Genomic DNA, 22,047 nt, shown 5'->3' with positions numbered 1-22,047 from the left:
ACACCATGACATCACTTCTAGTCATGTAACTGAAATCAGTGTTGCTCTGTGGTTTTACCATAGAGTTTAGGGGGATCACTAGAATGTCTCCTGATATAATGACAAACCCTGTCCCCCTAGATATTTGTATTTTTAAAGTGCTGCTCACTTTAAAATAGAGTTGCTAGCTCCAAGTTGGGAAATAGCTGGAGATTTTGAAGGTGGAGCCTGAGGAGGGCAGGGTTTGGAGAGGGGAGGGACTTCAGTGCCATGGAGTCCAATTGCCAAAACAGCCATTTTCTCCAGGGGAAGTGATCTCTATCAGCTGGAGATCAGTTGTAATAGTGGGAGATCTCCAGCCACTACCTGGAGGTTGGCAATCCTACTTTAAAATCATCAGCTGGATAGAATGCAGGCATTGCAAGCAGGGCACATCTGATTTTCAAGCTCACTATTTGCAAGGATCCCGGTCTCATTCATATTTCCCCTATAGCATGATTTTAAATGAGAAAAGGCCAACTGACTACTTATGGGTTGGGTTGACAACACCCAGGTGGGGCTGGAGATCTGCCAGAATTCCATCTTATCTCCGAACTACAGGAATTAGTTCCCCTGAAGAAAATGGCTGCTTTGGAGGGTTGGTTCTACGGCTCTGACCCAACTGAAGTCCCCCACTTCTCCAAACCCTCCCCAGGCTTCACCTCCCCTCAATTTTCATGCATTTTTCAACTCAGGTTTGGCAACCATACTTACAGGCCACTCTACAGCTATATTGTACATCTCCAGTTTCGTGTGGTTGGGTCATGTCATAGAATCATAGAGTTGGAAGGTGCCACCAGGGTCATCTAGTCCAACCCCCTGCACAATGCAGGAAATTCACAACTACCTCACCCACACACACACCACAGTGACCCATACTCCATGCCCAGAAGATGGCCAAGATTCCCTCCCTCTCATTAACTGCCTAAGGTCATAGAATCAGCATTGCTGACAGATGGCCATCTATCCTCTGCTTAAAAACCTCCAGGGAAGGAGAGCTCACCACCTCCCGAGGAAGCCTGTCCCACTGAGGAACTGCTGTAACTGTTAGAAAATTCTTCCTAATGTCAAGGCGGAAACTCTTTTGATCTAATTTCAAACTGTTGGTTCTGATCCGACCTTCTGGGGCAACAGAAAACAACTCGGCACCATCCTCTATATCAGCCCTCAAGTACTTGAAGATGGTTATCATATCCCCTCTCAGTCTTCTCTTCAGGCTAAATATGCCAAGCTCCTTCAACCTTTCCTCATAGGACTTGGTCTCCAGACCCCTCACCATCTTTGTTGCCCTTCTCGGGACACGTTCCAGCTTGTCTACATCTTTCTCAAATTGTGGTACCCAAAACTGAACACAAAACAAATGTCAATCAATTCCCAAGCCAAATAATCATCATTCACCATCATTCACTATCCCACAAAACAGCTCCATACAGATGTATATATATTTTTACAGAAATCAAACCAATAGAGATTAGGGTTGCCAGCCCAGGGTTGGGAAATACCTGGATTTATTGCTAGAGTTGCCAATTCCGGGTTGAGACATACCTGGAGATTTTGGGGGCAGAGCCTGAGGAGAGTGGGGTTTGGAGAGGGGAGGGACTTCAGTGGGGTATAATGCCATAGAGTTCACCTCTCAAAGCAGCCATTTTTTCCAGGTGAACTGATATCTATCAGCTGGAGATCAGTTGTAGTCCTAGGAGATCTTCAGCTACTACCTGGAGATTGGCAACCCTGGGGGGGTAGATCCAGGAGGGGGACCACAGGAGGTTATAATGCCATAGAATACATCTTCCAAAGCAGCCATTTTCTCCAGCAGAAGAGATCTCTGTCGTCTGGAGATCAGCCGTAACACCAGAAGATCCCCAGGCCCCACCTGGAGGTTGGCAACCCTAAGAGAGATAGCAAACTGTATTTCTGACCTCTTTTACCACAATTTTCCTTAACCCAATCCAATGAGTAGATGAATAAGAACACAAATTTCTAGCACGTTAGAAGTCCCACAAAAAAATAAAACATCAGTGAAATGTCTCTTACCGTGCTTAGCAAAAGAAACCAAGTGACTGAACAGTGTGGAATGGTGGACCCTATTTATCTAGCTCCACAGACTCTTCTTCCGGGATGTGAGACATCACCAAAGAACGGTAAATTCTTCCTTCATCTTCGAGGCACAAGTCCTTCAGCTACACCAGCTTCCAGATCACATATCTTGATTCAATTACTTCCATCATTAAAAAGCAGTTTTCCTATTGCAGATGATCACACCCAAATCCCGTCCACACTGTAATTGTTAGACCAGCCCAGGTGGAATTTACAATAATATAAGAGCATTTAGAAAATATCAGGGTGGAAACAGTCACTGAGTTATTTATATACGGTAGTCATTGAGTTATTTATATAGCGTATCGATGTCTATGCCACTTTTCTGCTTCTGCTAATAACCAAATGATCTGCACCAATGGAAATGGAGAGGGGCTGTGGCTCAGTGGCAGAGTCTCTGCTTTGCATGCAAAAGGTCCCTGGTTCAATCCCCAGCATCTCCAGTTAAAGGGACTAAGCAAGTAGGTGATGTGAAAGACCTCTGCCTGAGACCCTGGAGAGCCGCTGCCGGTCTGAGTAGACAATACTGACTTTGATAGACCGAGGGTCTGATTCAGTATAACTCAGCTTCATGTGTTCATGTGAAATTCCTGGATTGTCTTCAAGGGCATCCCTATAAAGAGCAAATTACAATAATGTAGTCGAAGGCTTTCACGGTCAGAGTTCATTGGTTCTCATAGGTTATCCGGGCTGTGTAACCATGGTATTTTCTTTCCTATGTTACTCCTCTGAAGATGCCGGCCACAGCTGCTGGCGAAACATCAGGAAAGAAAATACCAAGACCACAGTTACACAGCCCGGATAACCTACGAGAACCAACAATAATGTAGCCACTGCCAGGTGGGGGCTGGAGGTCTCCTGCTAATTCAACTGATCTCCAGCCAATAGAGATCAGATCACCTGGAGAAAAATGGCCGCTTTCGCAACTGAACTCTATGGCAACTGAACTCTAAGTCCCTCCCCTCCCCAAACCCTGCCCTCTTCAGGCTCCGCCCCCAAAATCTCCCGTCGGTTCAGAAGAGGGACCTGGGAACCCTAGTGGCGTGCCATTATCACTGAAGACTCCTGGATCCATACAAGATAATCAGCAACAATGCAGAATCTTCACAAAGCTTCATGGAAAACCCATCTTCCTATTACACTTTCCTATTGGTCTAGGAAGAATTTTCTAACAGTTAGAGCAGTTCCTCAGTGGAACAGGCTTCCTTGGGAGGTGGTGGGCTCTCCTTCCCTGGAGGTTTTTAAGCAGAGGCTAGATGGCCATCTGTCAGCAATGCGGATTACTGGTAGCCACATTAACTTTGTCTTTGCGACTTTAACAGAAAGTCTGGAATGCCTCGCTTTGAATGCATTGCAAATCTGCATGCTACAAAGATTAACCGGAGAGAAAACAGCTCGAGGCTGTTTGAAAAAAGATTAACTGAAATGGCAACCGGCAAACGATGTTGACTCTGTCTCCGGAAATGAAGCCAACGAGATAATAAAGTTGCACAATATTACATGTTGCTTGTTTGATACAGGAATGAGAAATGGGCAGCTCAGTCCTGAGGGCCCCTTCCGCCCTGGCGGCTGGCTGCTGGAACACTTGTGGTGCTTCTAGTCCACTCCCTAAAGCAGGGGTGTCAAACATAAGGCCCGAGGGCTGGATCCAGCCCCTTGAGAGCTCTTTCCGGCCAGCCGAGGCAGCCACCCCCCCAGGGTTACCAACCTGCAGGTACTAGCTGGAGATCTCCTGTTATTACAACTGATCTCCAGCCAAAAGAAATCAGTTCACCTGGAGAAAATGGCCACTGTGGCAATTGGAGTCTATGGCATTGAAGTCCCTCCACTCCCCAAACCCCGCCCTCCTCAGGCTCCACCCCAAAAAACTCCTGCCAGTGGCGAAGAGGGACCTGGCAATCCTACCCCCCCACCTCTCAATCTGGGCTGGTGAGGCATGGGCCGGCCCAAACAAGTGACATTTATGTCATATCCGGCCCTCTTAACCATTGACCTATCACATAGTTGGAAGTATACACATCCTTGGAAGCCCGGTATGAAACACAAGGTGGGACATGGGAGCCATGTTCTAGTATACGAGGAATAAATAATTTTACAAGAAGCCTCATTATACTAGAAGGGCTTGTATGTATTTTCCACCGTGCACTATGATATTATTACATTGTTAGGATGTGTACAAGACTACAATTCTATGTTTGACCACTGAGGAAGATCTTTTTGAGGCCGAAACGTGTTTGGTCCTTATTTGGTACTACTTGGGTCATTGTAAGATTTTACATCAAATGTGTATGAGTTTCATGTATTTGTTGACTGTGATTGACTTGCCTATCTTGTAGGCCTTATGTTTTTAACTTTATTGTGCACCATATTAAAATTTATATATTTTAATAGAGGAGCCCCGTGGCACAGAGTGGTAAGCTGCAGTACTGCAGTCCAAGCTCTGCTCACGACCTGAGTTCGATCCCAACGGAAGTTGGTTTCAGGTAGCCGGCTCAAGGTTGACTCAGCCTTCCATCCTTCCGAGGTCGGTAAAATGAGTACCCAGCTTGCCGGGGGTAAAGGGAAGATAACTGGGGAAGGCACTGGCAAACCACCCCATACACAAAGTCTGCCTAGGAAACATTGGGATGTGACATCACCCCATGGGTCAGGAATGACCCGGTGCTTGTACAGGGAACCTTTACCTTTTAATAGAGGCAGGGAGGCAGCCGGAAAAAACCCAGAAGCATGGCTCTATGGGCAGCGAATGTGCTGGCATCCACAGTGACCATGCTGTCACGGCCCCAAAATGGGAAGGGGTGTGACGGCATTGTTTTGACAGACAGATAGGTTGACTAGGTGCCCTTTTGCCCCCAGCAGGAGCTTTGTTGCAGTGGGGCTGGAGGGGAGATCCATGCGCATGCAGAGCACACACCGTGATAACAATACTTCCGAATTTACCCCAGAAGTGATGGGGACACTCTAGCACATAGCTAAAAAAACTCTATGTAAACCTGGACGAGACATTATCATGGCACATGTCCCCCTCTCGTGTGCAGATAACCCCCCTCCAGCTGGCCTAGCAACAGCCAGCAGCCCTGCTGCATTCCCGGACCATGTTAACCCTTCAGCATATGGCTGCCCTGTCGAGTTGAGCCTCTAGTTATAGAATCATAGAGTTGGAAGGGACCACAAGGGTCATCTAGTCCAACCCCCTGCACAATGCAGGAATTTCACAGCTACCTCCTCCCCACACCCCCCAGTGAACTCTACCCCATGCCCAGAAAATGGTCAAAAAATATCCTCCAGGATCCTTGGCTAATCTGGCCTTGAGGAAAATTGCTTCCTGACCTCAAAGTGGCTATTGGCATTACCCTGGGCATGTAAGAATGGACCACAACAGCCAAACACTGACACAACTCTCCCCACCCTCCCTCTCATGATCTGTCTAAGTTTGCAGAATCAGCATTGCTGTCAGATGGCCATCTGTGTGTGTGTGTTAAGTGCTGTCAAGTCACTTCTGACTCATGGCGACCCTATGAATGAAAGTCCTCCAAAATGTCCTATAGGGCTGTCAAAAAAAAATTCGGTACAGTTCGGATTCGGCCGAATTTGGCCCTTGTGGGTTCGGTACGTGCCGAAGTCCGAACTCCCCCACTTCAGATCCGTTCAATTCGGCGGGAATTCAAAGTTCGGAAAAAAATTCGGCCGAATAAAGCCATTAAAAACACAATTGCGCCTTTCCGCGGCTCTGGGGGGGCATTTTTGGGGTTAGAGGTCCCAAACTTTCGGCAGAGCTTCAAAGGACGTTTATTGAAAGACTCCCCAAGTTTTGTAAAGATTGGGTCAGGGGGGGCTGAGATATGGGCCCTGAAAGGGGTCCCCCCCACCCTTAATGTGCATCTCTCAGCAGAGCTTGCCGCCCACGCACAAAGCTTCCAGACCCGACAACAGCGGAGAAATTTGCAAAACAACTGCAAAACAACACAACCTTGTTAAACAACACCTTTGCAACACACAACTGAAACCTCCCCCCTCAAACCAGGGAGCGAGAGACTCGAGGGGGAACACACACCCCAGGCAGAACCGACGAAAGCCCCCTTTGGCTTCCCCCCCACCCACAGAAACTGCTCCCTCCCCACACACACACAGACTCTGCTTTCCCCCCCCACACACACATACACAGGAGAAAAATTATAGATTAAAGCCCCCAAAGGGGTCTTACTGTGGCTGTCTTCTGTTCCATCAAGAGGGGCTGAAGAGGACTTGTAATCCAAGATGATTCCAATTAGGCACGGAACGTTTTGCTCTGGAGATGCACAGGATCGGCTGATCCATTCATCCCAATAGGGAAAAGGGGAAAGGGGAAAGGGGAAAGCCCATATCTCGGGACCCCCTGACCCAATGTTCACAAAACTTGGGGGGTATCTTAAGAACACTGATCTGAAACTCCGCTCAAAGTTTGGGATCTGCACCCCCAAAAATGCGCCCCCTGCAGCCATGGAAAGAGAAAAGGGGGGAGGCGATATTTCTGCCCCCACTGAACCCATCTTTACAAAACTTGAGTAGTATCTTAAGAATAATTGACTGAAGCTATGCTAAAAGTTTGGGGGCTATATCCCCAAAAAAACGCCCCCTGCAGCCACATAAATGGAAAAAGGGGGGAGGGAAAAGGGGGAGAGCCCCTGACCCAATGTTTATAAAACTTGGGGGGTATCTTAAGAACACTGGTCTGAAACTCCAGTGAAAGTTTTGTGTCTGTACCCCCAAAAATACGCCCCCTGCAGCCACAGAAAGGAGCGAATGTGCACAAGCACCCCCCCCACACACACACACACACAAGGATTTCGCTCTCTCTCTCTCTCTCCCTGGCCGGGCCGCACATCAGCTGATTCCTCCAGTACTCAATCCTGACTGATTGGCCAGAAGAAGACCCAGCTTGCCCACCGATTGGCCGGGGGAGGAGAATGCTGCTTACTGACGGCCGAATTTGCCGAATTTATTTGCGAACTCCCGAACTCGCTGAATTCGGCCCCCCCGGTTGCCTGCCAGTTTAGAGTTCGGTTCCTCCCGAACTAAAAACCACCGAATCAGGGGAAATTCGGCTGATTTTCAGTTCGGGCCGAACCGAATTGACAGCCCTAATGTCCTATCTTAGACAGCCTTGCTCAAATCCTGCAAACTGAAGGCTGTGGCTTCCTTTATTGAGTCAATCCATCTCTTGTTGGGTCTTCCAACAAGATCACTAAATGTTGGGTCTTCCAACAAGATGGATAGATGGCCATCTAGCCTCTGCTTAAAACTTCCCAAGGAAGTCTGTTCCACTGAGAAACCATTCTAACTGTCAGGGAGTCCATCCTAATGTTTAGCCCAAAACTCTTTTGATTTCATTTCAGCCTGTTGGTTCTGGTCTGACTTGGTCTCCAGACCCCTCACCAACTTCATTGCCCTCCTCTGGACAAATTCCATCCCAAAACTGAGCACAATACTCTAGGTGAGGTCTAACCAGAGCAGAGCAAAGTGATAACATTACTTTGTGTGTTCTGGACATTAGACTTCTTTTGATACAGTCCAAAATTGCATTTGCCTTATTAGCTACTGCATCACACTGCTTGACTCTATGATTCTATGACTCATCTTCATTGTGGAGTCTATTAAGACCCCTAAATCCTTTTTGCATATACTACTGCGAAGACAAGTCTCCCCCATCCAATAATTATGCCTATGATTTTCCCTACCTAAATGCAGAACTTTACATTTATTTATTTGTTTGTTTGTTGTATTTATATCCCACTCTCATTCCCAGTAAGCCAGGCTCAGAGAGAGTCACAACATAATTATAAAACATCATAAAATACCAATTAAAACATACATTAAAACAGACTTTAAAATTCTATACTTCATACTATAACAAACAAGATGGCATATTATTCTCAGTTGCAGCCACTGGACAGACCTAGTCGGATATTTGCTACCCCCTGCCAATTAAGTATCGTTTGCAAATTTAATAAGCATTCCCTGTATTCTGTCAACCAGATTATTTATAAAGATGCTGAACAACGCAGGTCCCATAACAGATCCCTGAGGCACTCCACTTGTCACTCCTCTCCAAGTTGATGAGGATTCATTAACAAGCACTCTTTGGGTACAATCTTTCAACCAGTTAAAGATCCACTTTGTGTTATCTCCTATGGGCTAAAGCATGTTTTTTCACTACATAACTTTCTGCTGCTGTTGTGAAGTGTCCCTCGCCTGAAGCATTTTAGGGAGCTGACTAACTTCTGCCATCCTTCCTGGTATGTCCTATTTCATATTACAATCAGGATGCTTGTTGAGGAACGATCAGGATGCTTGTTGAGGAAGAGTGGCATTATCACCATCATTTTATAGATTTGTGCTAAGCATATATGGATACCTGGCATTGGTGAAGCAAAATACTGAAGGAATGATTGGAACTATTGGAAGGCGACTGATGAAAGTAATATGAAATAGGATATACTGGACTCCTGTCTCGCTATTCCATCCTTCGGGGCTGTTTTTGGTCATTTCCCACTGTTTCCACCCCCGGTTGAAGTGGATTTTTTTAACCATCTACTGATATTCAGATGGGGTGCCGCCTGATGGGGTGGGGTGTGGGAAGGGGAGGGACTTCAGTGAAGTATGATGTCATAGAATCCACCTTTCAAAGTGGTTGTTTTATCCAGGTGAACTGATTTCTGTCTGCCGGAGATCAATTGTAATCTCCGGAGATCTCTAGCTACTACCTGGAGGTTGGAAACCCTACCACCACTGCCATTACTATTACCTTGTTCCCTCTGTTTACGATGGTTCCATCCTGTGTATAAGCCTCTGGCTGAAGCTTTCTAACTTCACTCATACTTCTCATCAGTCAAGAATTTTCACGCCATCAACAAAATAATATTTTTATAATCACAGAGTAATCCTCAGAGAAATCCCCAGCACTAACGAAACTGTTTTTACAACAGCCGCAAAACTGTTTTATTGGGATTCTTTGACCCCAAGTGTCTTAGACTTGGGTTGACTCACAGTTCTGAGTTACTGTCATATCTGTTGCTTACTCCTTTCACCTTGCTCATGGTGACCGCCTGCCCAGAGTAAATATTAAGGTTGTGATAAAAAACCAAACCAAACCAAACAAAAAATAGTAAATTTTGGGTTTGGATTTATTGGGCCTGATTTTTTTTCCAGTAAACCTGGAATAAGCCAAATAGCCATACTGGTAAAGAGGTATTTTGACTTTATTTCCGGGTTTACCCAAAACAATTGGGTCCATTATAGTCTATGAGGATTTTTTTGAAGCTCCCATGGGAATATTTTTGGTGGTAGAGTCACCAAATTTGCAGCAAGGAACTCTCCTTAGATGGTCCCCGAAGGTTGGTGATACTTTGGGACAGAGGGCCCAATTTTATGGGCTAGCAAAGGGGTCACCTTCATCCTCCAGGCAATTGTGAGCCGAGCTGTCCATCGATTTTCAGGTTCAGAAGTTCAGCGTTGCCGAGGACTGATGGAAAGAGATTGGCAGGCTGGCGCCTCAAAGTCTGGGGACTCCTTTCGTATCTAGGGTGCATACCATGATGTCCATGCAAATTAGCTTCCAGACGGAGGGAAAAGGCTTAAATGCAAGAAAAATAAAGCATGGGAAATATTTCTTTTGGTAGCAAATGACATCCTGTGGACAGTCCTTTATTATAGTCATCAAAAATCTGTCTTCAAGAGATGATCACAGTGCAGGGAAATGAAGCCTCTACTCGAGGTGACCTTCTTTTTGAAAGCAGATTTTCATTTGGGGTGGGTTGTGATATCAGAGCAAGCCGAAGTCTCAACCCTGGGGGCTGTTCTGAAGGAGACTTCTCATCTGCACAGGTGAGGAAGTCTCCTTCAGAAGCCTGGTGGTGTGAGCAGCTGTCGAAGCCAGTTCTTTTTAGTGGGAGGGTATATTCCTCCAGTCGGGACTGGGTGAGCCCCGTCTTTTAAATAACGCTTATGCTTGGTCCAGATTAACCCACTGAATGATGATGGTTGGTCAGACCAAGTTGGCTCTGATTGCACGACCCCAACTATGGGGCCCTAACAAAGCCAGTCAAAGATAGAAAAATGGGAGAAAGCACTGAGCTGTGCCTCTGATCAAAGGCGAATAGCCGAACTCGAAAAAGCCGAATATCTACTCAGCTTTTATGGGATCACCTATTTGGCTTTGGGCAGATTCCCAGGTTTTGATATTCGGTCTACCTGAAACCCGAATATTGCCAAAATGGCTAATATCGGGTTTATTTTTGGTTCAGGTATATCAATATGCACAACCTTTGTAAATATTATGCATCAAACGTACATAGGGCTGCTGCTGTGCCAGAGAGAAAAGCATCTGCCAACTATCAAGAAAGATTATGATTCCATCTTGATTCCATCCAGACAGTTGTCTCCATTTTCAGCACCTCCCCCAAGCTGTTCCCATTCTTAATAGTTGAGATCCTTACACTGGAGATTGAACTAGGGTTGCCAACTGTAGGCTGGGAAAAATCTGGAGACTTGAAGATGGAGCCAGAGGAGGGTGGGATTTGGGGAGGGACCTCAGTGGGGTATAATGTCATAGAGTCCACTCTCTAGAGCAGCCATCATCTCCAAAGGAACAGATCTCTGTAGTCTGAAGATCAGTTGTGATTCTGGGAGATCTCCCCACCCCACCTGGAGGTTGGCAATCCCAGATTGATCCTGAACTCTATAGTCATAACGTTATAGTCTCCCTTGCAAAGAATATGGATCATAGTCTTCAAAGATGAGATTGGGTTTGAGGTAGGGCTGCCAGTCTCCAGGTCATAGCTGGAGATCTCCTGCTAAGACAACTTAACTCCAAGTGACAGAGATCAGTTCACCTGGAGAAAATGTCCACGTTACAATGGTGAACTCTGTGGCATTATACCCCATTGAAGCCTATCCAGGTATTTCCCAACCTGGAGCTGGCAACCCTTGTTTGAGGAAGCATTCTACTTCTCAAAATCAATGCATTTGTTACTAGAATCATAGAGTTGGAAGGGACCACCAGGGTCATCAAGTCCAACCCCTTGCACAATGCATGAAATTCACAACTACCTCCCCCCCACACACACACCTAGTGACCAGAAGATGGCCAAGATGCCCTCCCTCTCCTCATCTGCCTAAGGTCACAGAATCAGCATTGGTGACAGATGGCCATCTAACCGCTTCTTAAAAACCTCCAGGGAAGGAGAGCTTACCACCTCCCGAGATGCTTGTGCATGTTTGGCTGTTTGACAGATTCCAACAACCCTTTGACTGTGGTGCCCTTTTGAATATTTTACTGGCTTTTGCTTTTTGTTGGGGAAACCAGAAGCCATTCTAGAATGCACAGAAATTTTCTTGCTCCCCATCCGGTGAAACGTACAGACTCAAGCCTAATTTGGCCTGCAATCTATAATAATAAAAGGATTTGGGTATCCATCTGCCTCTCTGTTAATGTATTATTAAACTGAATTGTTAGGTTACATTCTATACCAAAAACGTGTAACATTTGAAATAAATAACACCCAAATGCAGTGTGTTATTAAATTCAGGCATTCTTACTGATCTATTTTACAGGGTAGTCATTTTCGTTTTGTCAAAGATATGTTGAAAATGCTTATCATATGAGGAAAAAAATATGACTGAATGCCTCCTTTGGGATTAGCCCACAGAGTGTGCTGGGCAGAGTGTGTGTGTGTTAAGTGCCGTCAAGTCACTTCCGACTCATGGCGACCCTATGAATCAACGTCCTCCAAAACATCCTATCTTTAACAGCCTTGCTCAGGTCTTGCAAATTGAGTGCTGTGGCCTTCTTTATTGAGTCAATCCATCTCTTGTTGGGTCTTCCTCTTTTCCTGCTGCCCTCAACTTTTCCTAGCATGACTGTCTTTTCCAGTGACTTTGGTCTTTTCATAATGTGACCAAAATATGATAGCCTCTGCTGGCCAGAGACCCTATAAAAACATTATGAATGGAGTGAGCTATGCGGTTTTTGCAAGTTGTGCAAACAGGAATGGATCTCTAGTTCTTTGTATACAAGAAGCTGTGAAATTCCTTGGGAAGATAAGGAACAAAGATGCTTCTGGTAGAACTAGTAGGAAAAAAGGGCAAGAGTCCAGTAGCACCTTAAAGACTAACAAAAATATTTTCTGGTAGGGTATGAGCTTTCGTGAGCCACAGCTCACTTCTTCAGATACACTGTGAATTGTCCTGTAAGTATCAAGATAATGTGCTAATGAGGGTGTGGTATGTTAATGTGGAACCATTGTATCCTGAAGTGATCTGTTAACATGTGGAATTCAAAGCTAATCCGCATGGCTATTGTGGAATGTAGTCTTTGTTAGTCTGGAGGTTTTCAGGACAGGAAGCCAAGCCTTATTCATTCTTAAACTCTCTTCTTTTCTGTTAAAGTTGTGCTGATGTTTATGAATTTCAATGGCTTCTCTGTGCAATCTGACAAAATAGTTGGTAGAATTGTCCAGTCTTTCAGTGTCTTGGAATAAAACCCTGTGTATGATATATAAAATAAATTCTTATTATATAATGTGGAACCTGAACTCTACCTGTGGAATTTACAGCTTGTATTTTTTTTTATAGAATCATAGAATCATGGAGTTGGAAGGGACCACCAGGGTAATTTAGTCTAACCCCTTGCACAATGCAGGAAATTCACAGCTACCTACCCCCACACCCCCAGTGACCCCTACTCCATGCCCAGAAGATGGCCAAGATGCCCTCCCTCTCATCATCTGCTTAAGGTCATAGAATCACAGATGGCCATCTGACTTCTTCTTTAAAAACTCCAGGGAAGAAGTGCCCGCCACCTCCCGAGGAAACCTGTTCCACTGAAAAACTGCTCTAACTGTTAGAAAATTCTTCCTAATGTCTAGACGGAAACTCTTTTGATTACATCTCAACCTGTTTTGTTTGTTTAATTTAAAGAGATTGATGTCAGAATTCCATAGTTGTATTTAATGCCATTTTTTTGATAAGCGGTACTTTGTGTACACACAGTAAGCACCTATTTTCTCATCTTCAGCCATCTTTAAGACCCAAATTCTTGGAGAAGCCTGTTCCCCATGCTCTTGGAGGAGACCAGCCATGCCAGGAAAAATTACTAGGATGTTTTCAATTATATACTATCTTTTCCCACAGAACTAAAGCAGTATATACCCCCCTTATATTTTAATCCTATCATTTCCTCTAGTATCTCAGCCTTGCCATTAAGGTTACAAACTCTGGATTGGGAATATCCTGGTGATCTGGGGAGGACCCTCAGAGGGGTATATTGCCATACAGTTCAACCTTCCGAGACAGCCATTTTCTGTAGGTGTACTGATCTTTGTAATCTGGAGAACAGTTCTGATTTTATGAGATCCCCAGGCCCCACCTAGAGCTTGGCAAACCTACTTGTAAAATGCCACGGAAGTAGGCTAGGGTAGAAAGGGGACGGGTCCAAATTGCTTAGTAAGCCTTAAGGAAGGAGAATTAAACTTGGGTCTCTCTAGCCCCGGTCTGATATTCCAACCACTAGCAGAATGACTCAGAGGGAGAAACTTTGGATCAAGTTTGAGAGGGGTCAAACTTATATTGGGGGGGCATGGTGGCTGTTGGCAGGCCTCACCATTACACCGCACTGGTTCTACATTGGGGTTCCTAAACAGGCCTATGATCCATGCATTGACCAGTAACAAACCTTCTTAGCATCACCAAGGTGGCTTCATCTTCATAAATACTCCTGCTTATCTCTTTCATTATGGCTTTAGGGCAGCATTGCCAGTTGGTGTCCAAAACTTTGTCAACAAAGCGCAAAATCTGGGCAGAGTTATCAATGTTCTGATCCCTCTAGGTTTGATTACTACAGTACCCTTTACATGGGACTGCCCTTTGAACACCCTTTAGAAATACTGAGCATGTCCTGGTTGGTTCAGGCCAATTAGTATTCAGCTAGCTTTCCAACTTTTTTGTTATTTTAGTAGCTGAACCTGTTTATTGCTGTTGGCTGTCATTCATTTAGTACCTATCTTGAGAGCTTCTTTGGGAATGTTGATGAAGAAGAGGCCTACCAATTATTTTCAATAAGCAAAACAGTGTTAATGTTAGCGTTGCCAGCCTCCAGGTACTATCTAGAGATCTGCTATTATAACTGATCTCCAGCCGATAGAGATCAGTTCACCTGGAGAAAATGGCCGCTTTGGCCATTGTACTCTATGGCATTGAAGTCTGTCCCCTTCCCAAACCCCACCCTTCTCAGGCTCCAGCCCCAAAACCACCCACCAGTGGCAAAGAGGGACCTGGCAACCCTAGTTAATGTGTATGTTGTGAGAAGTAGCATTTTTTTAAAAAAAAAAATTGCTTAACACCAGCTGTGTATTTTGCTGTTGAAAGTTTTTTATTGTGGTTGGCACATCCAGTTGGAGGGCGAAGCGACAGAGGAAAGAAACCCCCACTTCCGAGAAGAGAATTGCAAAGAGATCCATCTAGCCATTGCAAGCGACATCAATTTTTCAGGATATCGTCATCGCTAGATGTTTCCATAATTAAAGGGAAGAAAAGCAAGCATGGGGGTGTTGGGGCGGGAGAGGATCAGAATAAAGAGGGAGATGCTAAGCTTCATATGCCCAACTTGGCAAGATGGACATCGGAAGCTAGCCAGCATGCACTGCATCAGTGTGGATGAGGATGTCGATATCAGGCGCTGAATTGGCAGGCTGAAGACGCGTATTTACAGTTCCCATTGTTACAGCAGTTTTTCGAGGTATGGCATAGAGAGAAGCAAAGCTCGGGATGGCGACCAAGGAGAGCAGCTCAGCTGGCAAAGTTGCAAAGCTCAAGAGGCAAAGGGGAAGAAGGGAACGGTGCCGCACTTAGGGAAACTTCCACTGGATGAATACTTGAACCCGCTTTAGCCTGCGAGCTCAGCAGCAGCCTCCTCCTCCTCCTCCTCCTCCGCAACCACCGCAGTTGCAGCCGCAGCAAGATTTTGGGGGGCACTTCATCGGGCAACAGGGCTTGCAGCAACCCTGGGGGCAGCAGCCGGCGGGCACATCACAGCAGATGATATCTGAGCCGCCGCCGCCGCCACCACAGCAATCGCAACCTCCGCCGCCGCCGCCACCGGAAGACCCGCCACTGCCCATCTTTGAGAACTAAAGGGCAACAAGAAAGCTGAAAGAAATAAAAGTTTTCACATGAATCAACAAGCGATCTTTCTTCACACTGTATTAAGGAAGAAGAAGAAGGAGAAGGAGAAAAATAAGAACAAGAAGAAGAAGAGTTGGCTTTTATATGCCAACTTTCTCTACCATTCAAGGAGGAATCAAACCAGCTTACAATCATCTTCCCTTCCCCTCCCCACAACAGACACCCTGTGAGGTAGGTGGAGCTGAGACAGTGTGACTAGCCCAAGGTCACCCAGCTGGCTTCATGTGTAGGAGTGGAGAAACAAATCCAGTTCACCAGATTAGCCTCTGCCGCTCATGTGGAGGAGTGTGGAATCAAACCCAGTTCTCCAGATCAGAGTCCACTGCTCCAAACCACCGCTCTTAACCACTACACCACGCTGACTTTGGAGAAAAGACTATCAATGGAACCCCCTGAACTCCACATAAAGCACACTGTGGCAGCTGAGGTCCTCAGCAACATTGTTGAGATGAGAATCCAGCCATCTCCTGAGTCCCTTGTGAGACATTGACTTAGGGAGGGGCTGTGGCTCAGTGAAAGAACCTCTGCTTTGCATGCAGAAGGTCCCAGGTTCAATCCCTGGCACCTTCAGGTAAAAGGACCAGGCAGTAGGCAATGTGAAAGGTCTCAGCCAAAGACCCTGGAGAGCCACTGCTAGCACCAGTACACAATGTGACCTTGATGAGCTGATGGCGTGATTCAGTATAAAGCAGCTTCATGTGTCCGGTCTGTTAACTTATTATATATTTGTGAACAGTGAACAGCTAGATGAAAAAAAGAGGGACCAACGCCTGAACTTTTCTGGACATTGCGAGACTTGATCCATGAAAGTTTATACCCTGGAAAATTTTGCTGGTCTTTAAGGAGCTACTGGACTCCGATTCTGAGCTGTTCTTTAAGCACGATGATCAAGATAATGACTACAGGAGGTCAGGATGTGGAACTATTCGGAGAGATCATCGTCGTCAGTGAGCTGATGGCACCCTAATCCAGGGGTCCCCAACCTTTTTAAGCCTGCGCGCACATTTGGAATTCTGACACGGCATGGTGGGCACAGCAACAAAATGGCTGCCACAAAATTGTTTCTGCAAGAGCCAGCCACAAAATGACTGTTACAGCTTAACTTCAGTAATATCATGTAGATCCTTGTGCTGTGGTGGCAGCTCCCACCAAAGCAACATTTAAAAAAATATATGCATAGCCAATCAGATCTCCAAAAGCCCTCCCTGGCCCCATCCACTTCCTAAAAACACTTGGCAGGCATCAGAAAAGGTGTCCGCGGGCACCATGGTACCCATGGGCGTTACATGAGGGAACCCTGCCCTAGTCTATCTCTCCTTTTAATCCAAGTGCATGGAGGTGGTTGAAATTCAGAACCATGGATTGTGGGTACTGAGGGACTGGATGAAGGTGACCATCCTGAAACGTAATCATAAGAACATAAAAACATAAGAAAAGCCATGCTAGATCAGACCAAATTCCATCAAGTCCAGCAGTCTGTTCACACAGTGGCCAACTAGGCGTTGCATATTTACGTGTTGCCTATTTCGACTGTGAGTCCATGTTCTCAGGCAGAGAAAGCTCTTTCCTAGCACCTGCTTCTTGAGTCCCTGCAGCCCAAAAAGTTGCTCAACCAGCTATGTCCTTGACTTGAACATATGGTTGCCACCTTGAGAAAGACCATAGGGAGGAAAAATCACAGCTACTAGTTAGGATGAGTGTGTTCTTCCAGTCCTGTCTCAAGTAGGAGATGTTCTCTTTCTATTCCTAGGCTTTCACCCCAACAATCTTCCAACAAGTTTCAAGGAACAGAATATAAGGAGAAAACACTTACTTCCAGTGTCCATAGGCACCATAGACATGGTCTCAAAGGTGTACATTTATAATAAAAATATTGTTTTCTTTCCCATTATTACTATTGTGTCTGTATTGCCACATGGGTGCACTTTTCCTGAGTCAGGGTCATGGAGATATGGATGCATGGGCCTTACAAAAAATCTTGGTTGAAAACAAAACAAATCTCTAGAAGTGCAAAAACCACGCTGGTGTCACTACTCTGCATTAGGGGAGGCCAAGATTTGGATGTAAAATCATTACATCTGAAAGTAAAGTGAATGATCCCCATACTACATGAAAGGAATGAAACCAGGCCATCAAAAGATTAGGGTTGCCAACCTCAGCAGAGGTCTCTTTTTTCCTTAGTTCACTAACCTCCAGATGGTGGCTGGAGACCTCCCGCTATTACAACTGATCTCCAGGAGACAGAGATCAGTGCACCAGGAGAAAATGTCTGCTTTCGAAGGTGGTCTCAATGGCATTATACCCCATTGTACATAAGAACATATGAAAAACCATGCTGGACCAGACCAAGGCCCATTGAGTCCAGCAGTCTGTTCACACAGTGGCCAACCAGGTGCCTCTAGGAAGCCCACAAGCAAGACGACTGCAGTAGCATTATCCTGCCTGTGTTCCACAGCACCCAATATACTAGGCATGCTCCTCCAATCCTGGAGAGAACAGGTATGCATCACGACGAGCATCCATCTTTACTAGTATCCATGAATAACCCCCTCCTCCATGAACATATCCACTCCCTTCTTAAAGCCTTCCAAGTTGGCAGCCATCACAACATCATGGGGCAGGGAGTTCCAGAATTTAACTATGCATTGTGTTAAGAAATACTTCCTTTTATCAGTTTTGAATCTCTCACCCTCCAGCTTCAGCAGATGACCCAGTGTTCTGGTATTATGAAAGAGGGATAAAAGTGAAGACACTCCCACCCTCCTTAGGCTCCCCCCCCCCAAAAAAAAATATCTCCAGGTGTTTCCCAACTTGGAGCAGGCAACCCTACAAAAGATTCATTAGTATGCCCAAACTCCTGAGATAGACAACTGGAGAAGGGATCTTGTGATCAGAGAGACTTCCAAATTGTTTTCCACTCCTGTGTTTCCTCTTGGATCCTTAGCTTGTCCATCCTAATACTGTGTTGGATCCTTCAGATACATCGCTCTAATGGTGGTGCCTTCTTCAGAAGAAGAAACCTTCCCCAGATTCAAAGAAGCTCTTTCCAAGGGGAGGTGCCATTGTTAGAAGCAGGATACAACCCAACAAAAATCCTCTGAAAAAGTCCATTTCATCCTCCAGTAAAAAACTCCCAGAAAATCTTCAGACACGCATTCATGAAGCAGACCAATAATTTGGATCCAAAGAAGCTCCAGCTCTATGAAAAAAGGCAACTTTTTGCCATATCAATAATCATCAATCCAATACAACTTACCTTGTGCAGGAAACAGCTATGGTAGGAGTGAACTCAGTGGAGAGAACAGTGAACTCTGGAAAGAGGGGTACCCTTTTATACTGTCTGCTCTTCCCCTTAGGAAATGAGTCATGGTTATGGAATGATGGATTCTTCGTTCACCATGTAGACCACATGCCTGTATGCTTCTGCTTCCTGACTCAAGTCATGCTTCTCATTACGGGGCCATTTTCTTGCAGTATATGATTAAAATGATCTTCAGTTAGTAACGCTGTAATTCCAACACCAGAAGGCACATAGAGAAGTCATTTTAACATAAGATACCTACGCTGAATGGATATTAAATGTCCTTCTCCTGAGGACTCCATGATGAAGGAATGTTGTTATTCGTCACACACTGCTGTTTCAAGGTCATTTGACTTGTGTTGCTAGAGGTCTTCCTTTTGGACGTAAAAAATGCAATTAGCAATTTCAGGTGCTTTTGTGTCAAGATGGAAATAGTTGTAGTCAACACTCAGGACAGTATGCTGAACATAGGGGAAATTGTGTGTGGGGTTATAATGACATCTGCAGGAAAAGGCATTCATTTGTTGGATTTGCTCAATTGACTTCTATTCTACCTGTTCCTATGAAGGGCTGCAAATGATCCCTGGCCCAAAAACCATCTGACTAGGGTTGCCAGCTCTGGGTTGGGAATCACCTGGAGATATGGGGGATAGAGCCTGAGGAGGTGGGGTTTGGAGAGGGGAGGGACTTTAATGCCATAGAGTCCAATTACCAAAGCAGCCATTTTTTCCCCAGGGAAACTGATCTCTGTTGCCTGGAGATCAGTTGTAATAGTGGGAAATCTCCAGCCACCACCTGGAGGTTGGCAACCCTACATCCAGCTGTCCTCCACCAGGGCCTTTTTGGCTTTGGCCGTAGCCTAGCAGAATGCAATACCCAGTGACATTCGGGCCCTGTGGGATTTAAAGCAGTTCAGCAGGGCCTGTAAAATTGAGCTGTTCCACCAGGCATATGGTTGACGACTAGATTGCCAGGTCCCTCTTCACAACCAGCGGGTGGTTTTTGGGGTGTAGCCTTAGGAGGGTGGGTTTGAGGAGGGGAGGGACTTCAATACCATAGAGTCCAAATGCCAAAACAGCCATTTTCTCCAGGGGAACTGGTTGTAATAGCAGGAGATCTCCAGCCACCCCCTGGAGGTTGGCAACCCTATTTAGGACAGTGACAGTATTCCATAAGTATTCCATCTAGCAGGCCTCTCCCTTCCCCCAGGGTTGCCAACATCCAGATGATGGCTGGAGATCTCCTGCTATTACAACTGATCCCCAGCCAATAGAGATACGTTCACCTGAAGAAAATGGCGACTTTGGCAACTGGACTCTATGGCATTGAAGTCCCTCCCCTCCCCAAACCCCACCCTCCTCAGGCTCCAACCCAAAAACCTCCTGCCAGTGGCGAAGAGGGACCTGGCAACCCTATTCCCCCTAGTTTTCTCTTCCTGGACGTAGCTTGTTGTGCTGTTGTGTCACTGTACCATTATACCGTCTGTTGTGAGGAAGTAATTTGTTTTCCTGCTATAACATTATTGTTTTAGTGATATGTTAAGGCACTGGGGTTTTATGGTTAATTTCTATATAATTACATGATTTTTTTTCATACATGAACCAGAAAGACTTTTGAGAATATGATGGATAAAGGGGGCAAGATAAAAACCTGGCAAAGGATTAAAGATGAAGGAAAGAGCTTTCAGTGGCTGTTATATTACAAAATGGTTTCAATAACGAAAGAACAATTTAAAAAAGAAGGTAGACTTTTGAGAGAGAAAAATACATTTTGAACATCTAATAACTGGAGATTCAGGTCGCTTGTTAGGGATAATCTATAAACTGTTGTTACAGGATGAAACTGAAACAGAACAGGGAAATGACTATATGATAAAAGGGATGCAAAATTTAGGGGCAGTTATAGAGGCGGCAGGCTGCCTCCTGTTTCCTTTCGCCCTGGGTACTCTATCGGGATGAACAGCGTTGCTTTTAAAACGGAGTATTTTGCCCATTGAAAATAGTGAGGCTGCGCCAGCAAAGAGCTGGCACAGCAATGCTGCTCTCTCCATCAACATATCCAGGAACAAAAGTGGTCAGGAAACTGCCAACCAGCAGGTCCGCTTCTCGGCACTCCCCGGGAACAACCCCCGGGGTGGAAAGCCCAGCCGGCATCCTTGAGCAGCGCTGCCGCAGCACCAGGACAATGGCGTCCGGGTCCCCCTGCCACATCCACGCCATCCTGGATGGCATAAGTGGCACAGGCGCCAGCGCAAAGGGCATGAACGCCGGCACAGCCCCTTCCTGGCCTCCTAAGGCCTTTCTTCCTTTCGGGTCAGGAATGGGCTGTAAGTTTTGTAATATTTGTTTGAAAAATGATTAAAAAAAAAAAGACATTTGGCATCTATCTAAGCCCTTCCTCAGATTATGGAAAATGAATTAAGTGAAAAGTATATAAAGAATTATTTTAAAATCCCCCATGCCATTAATGGATTCTTCTCATATACTAAGCCCTCTGTCAACATTATGTATTTTGTGTGTGTGTGTGTGGGGGGGGGTTGTTATATTGTTTCTTTGTTTTTTTTAAAGGTTTGTTGTTATTGTCTGGGTGGTGGTTTTCTGTTTAGAAAATTAATAAAATTAAAATGTCTTAAATAGTTTTAGAGTGATTTTAGCTGCTCTGAGCCTGGTCTCCGCCAGGAAAGGGTGGCCTATAAATCAAATCAAATCATCATCATCATCATCATCATCATCATCATCGTCATCATCATCATCATCAGAAGAAGAAGAAGAAGAAGAGGAGGAGGAGGAGGACGAGGACGAGGAGGAGGAGGAGGAGCAATGTGGAGTTTCTGGTTGGAACCATCTACTAGACTACAAACTAGACTACAAGATCAGTTGCAAGTTGAAGGGTGTGCTCCTGAGAATCAATTCCATTAATCCTGCCACTTTTCCTTCAGAGCAGAAAGATAGAAACATTTAGTTGGAAGGTGTCCTCAAGGGTCATCTAGTCCCACCCTCTGCACAATGAAGGAAATTCACAACTACCTCCCCCTCACTCCCCCAGTGATCCCTACTCTATGCCCAGAGGAAGGGGGGGGGAACCCTCCAGGATCCCTGGCCAATCTGGCCTGGAGGAATTTTCCCAAAGTGGCAATCAGCATTACCCTGGGCATAGAAGAAAGGGACACAAGAGCCGAGCACTGGCTCATCCCTTCCTGCCCTCCCTCTCACAATCTGCCTAAATTCGTAGTGAGTCATAGAATCAGCACTGCTGTGAGATTGCTGTCTAGCCTCTGGTTAAAAGCCTCCAAAGACAGAGAGCCCACCACCTTCCAAGGAAGCCTGTTTGACTGCTCTATCAGCGCATTCCTGATCTCTAAGGGCGAAAGCCCTTAGGAGGCGAGGAAGGCGCGGTGCTGGCGTTTGGGCCCC

General features: G+C 45.6%; 1 protein-coding gene across 1 annotated transcript in view; it reads left to right on the top strand.

Moving 5' to 3' along the window:
- LOC130480901 (loricrin-like) overlaps positions 1-15,282 on the top strand; it is a 114,963-nt gene extending 99,681 nt beyond the window's left edge. The window contains exon 4 of the mRNA XM_056853523.1: positions 15,039-15,282. Within this exon, the coding sequence (XP_056709501.1) occupies positions 15,039-15,282 (244 nt within the window). The remainder of the gene's footprint in view (positions 1-15,038) is intronic.
- The last annotated feature ends 6,765 nt before the right edge of the window (positions 15,283-22,047 follow it).

Source organism: Euleptes europaea, chromosome 7 (genome assembly GCF_029931775.1).
Source record: "Euleptes europaea isolate rEulEur1 chromosome 7, rEulEur1.hap1, whole genome shotgun sequence".
Lineage (NCBI taxonomy): Eukaryota > Metazoa > Chordata > Lepidosauria > Squamata > Sphaerodactylidae > Euleptes > Euleptes europaea.
Note: the sequence above shows the minus strand (reverse complement) of the source record. Positions and strands in the feature narration are given on the sequence as shown.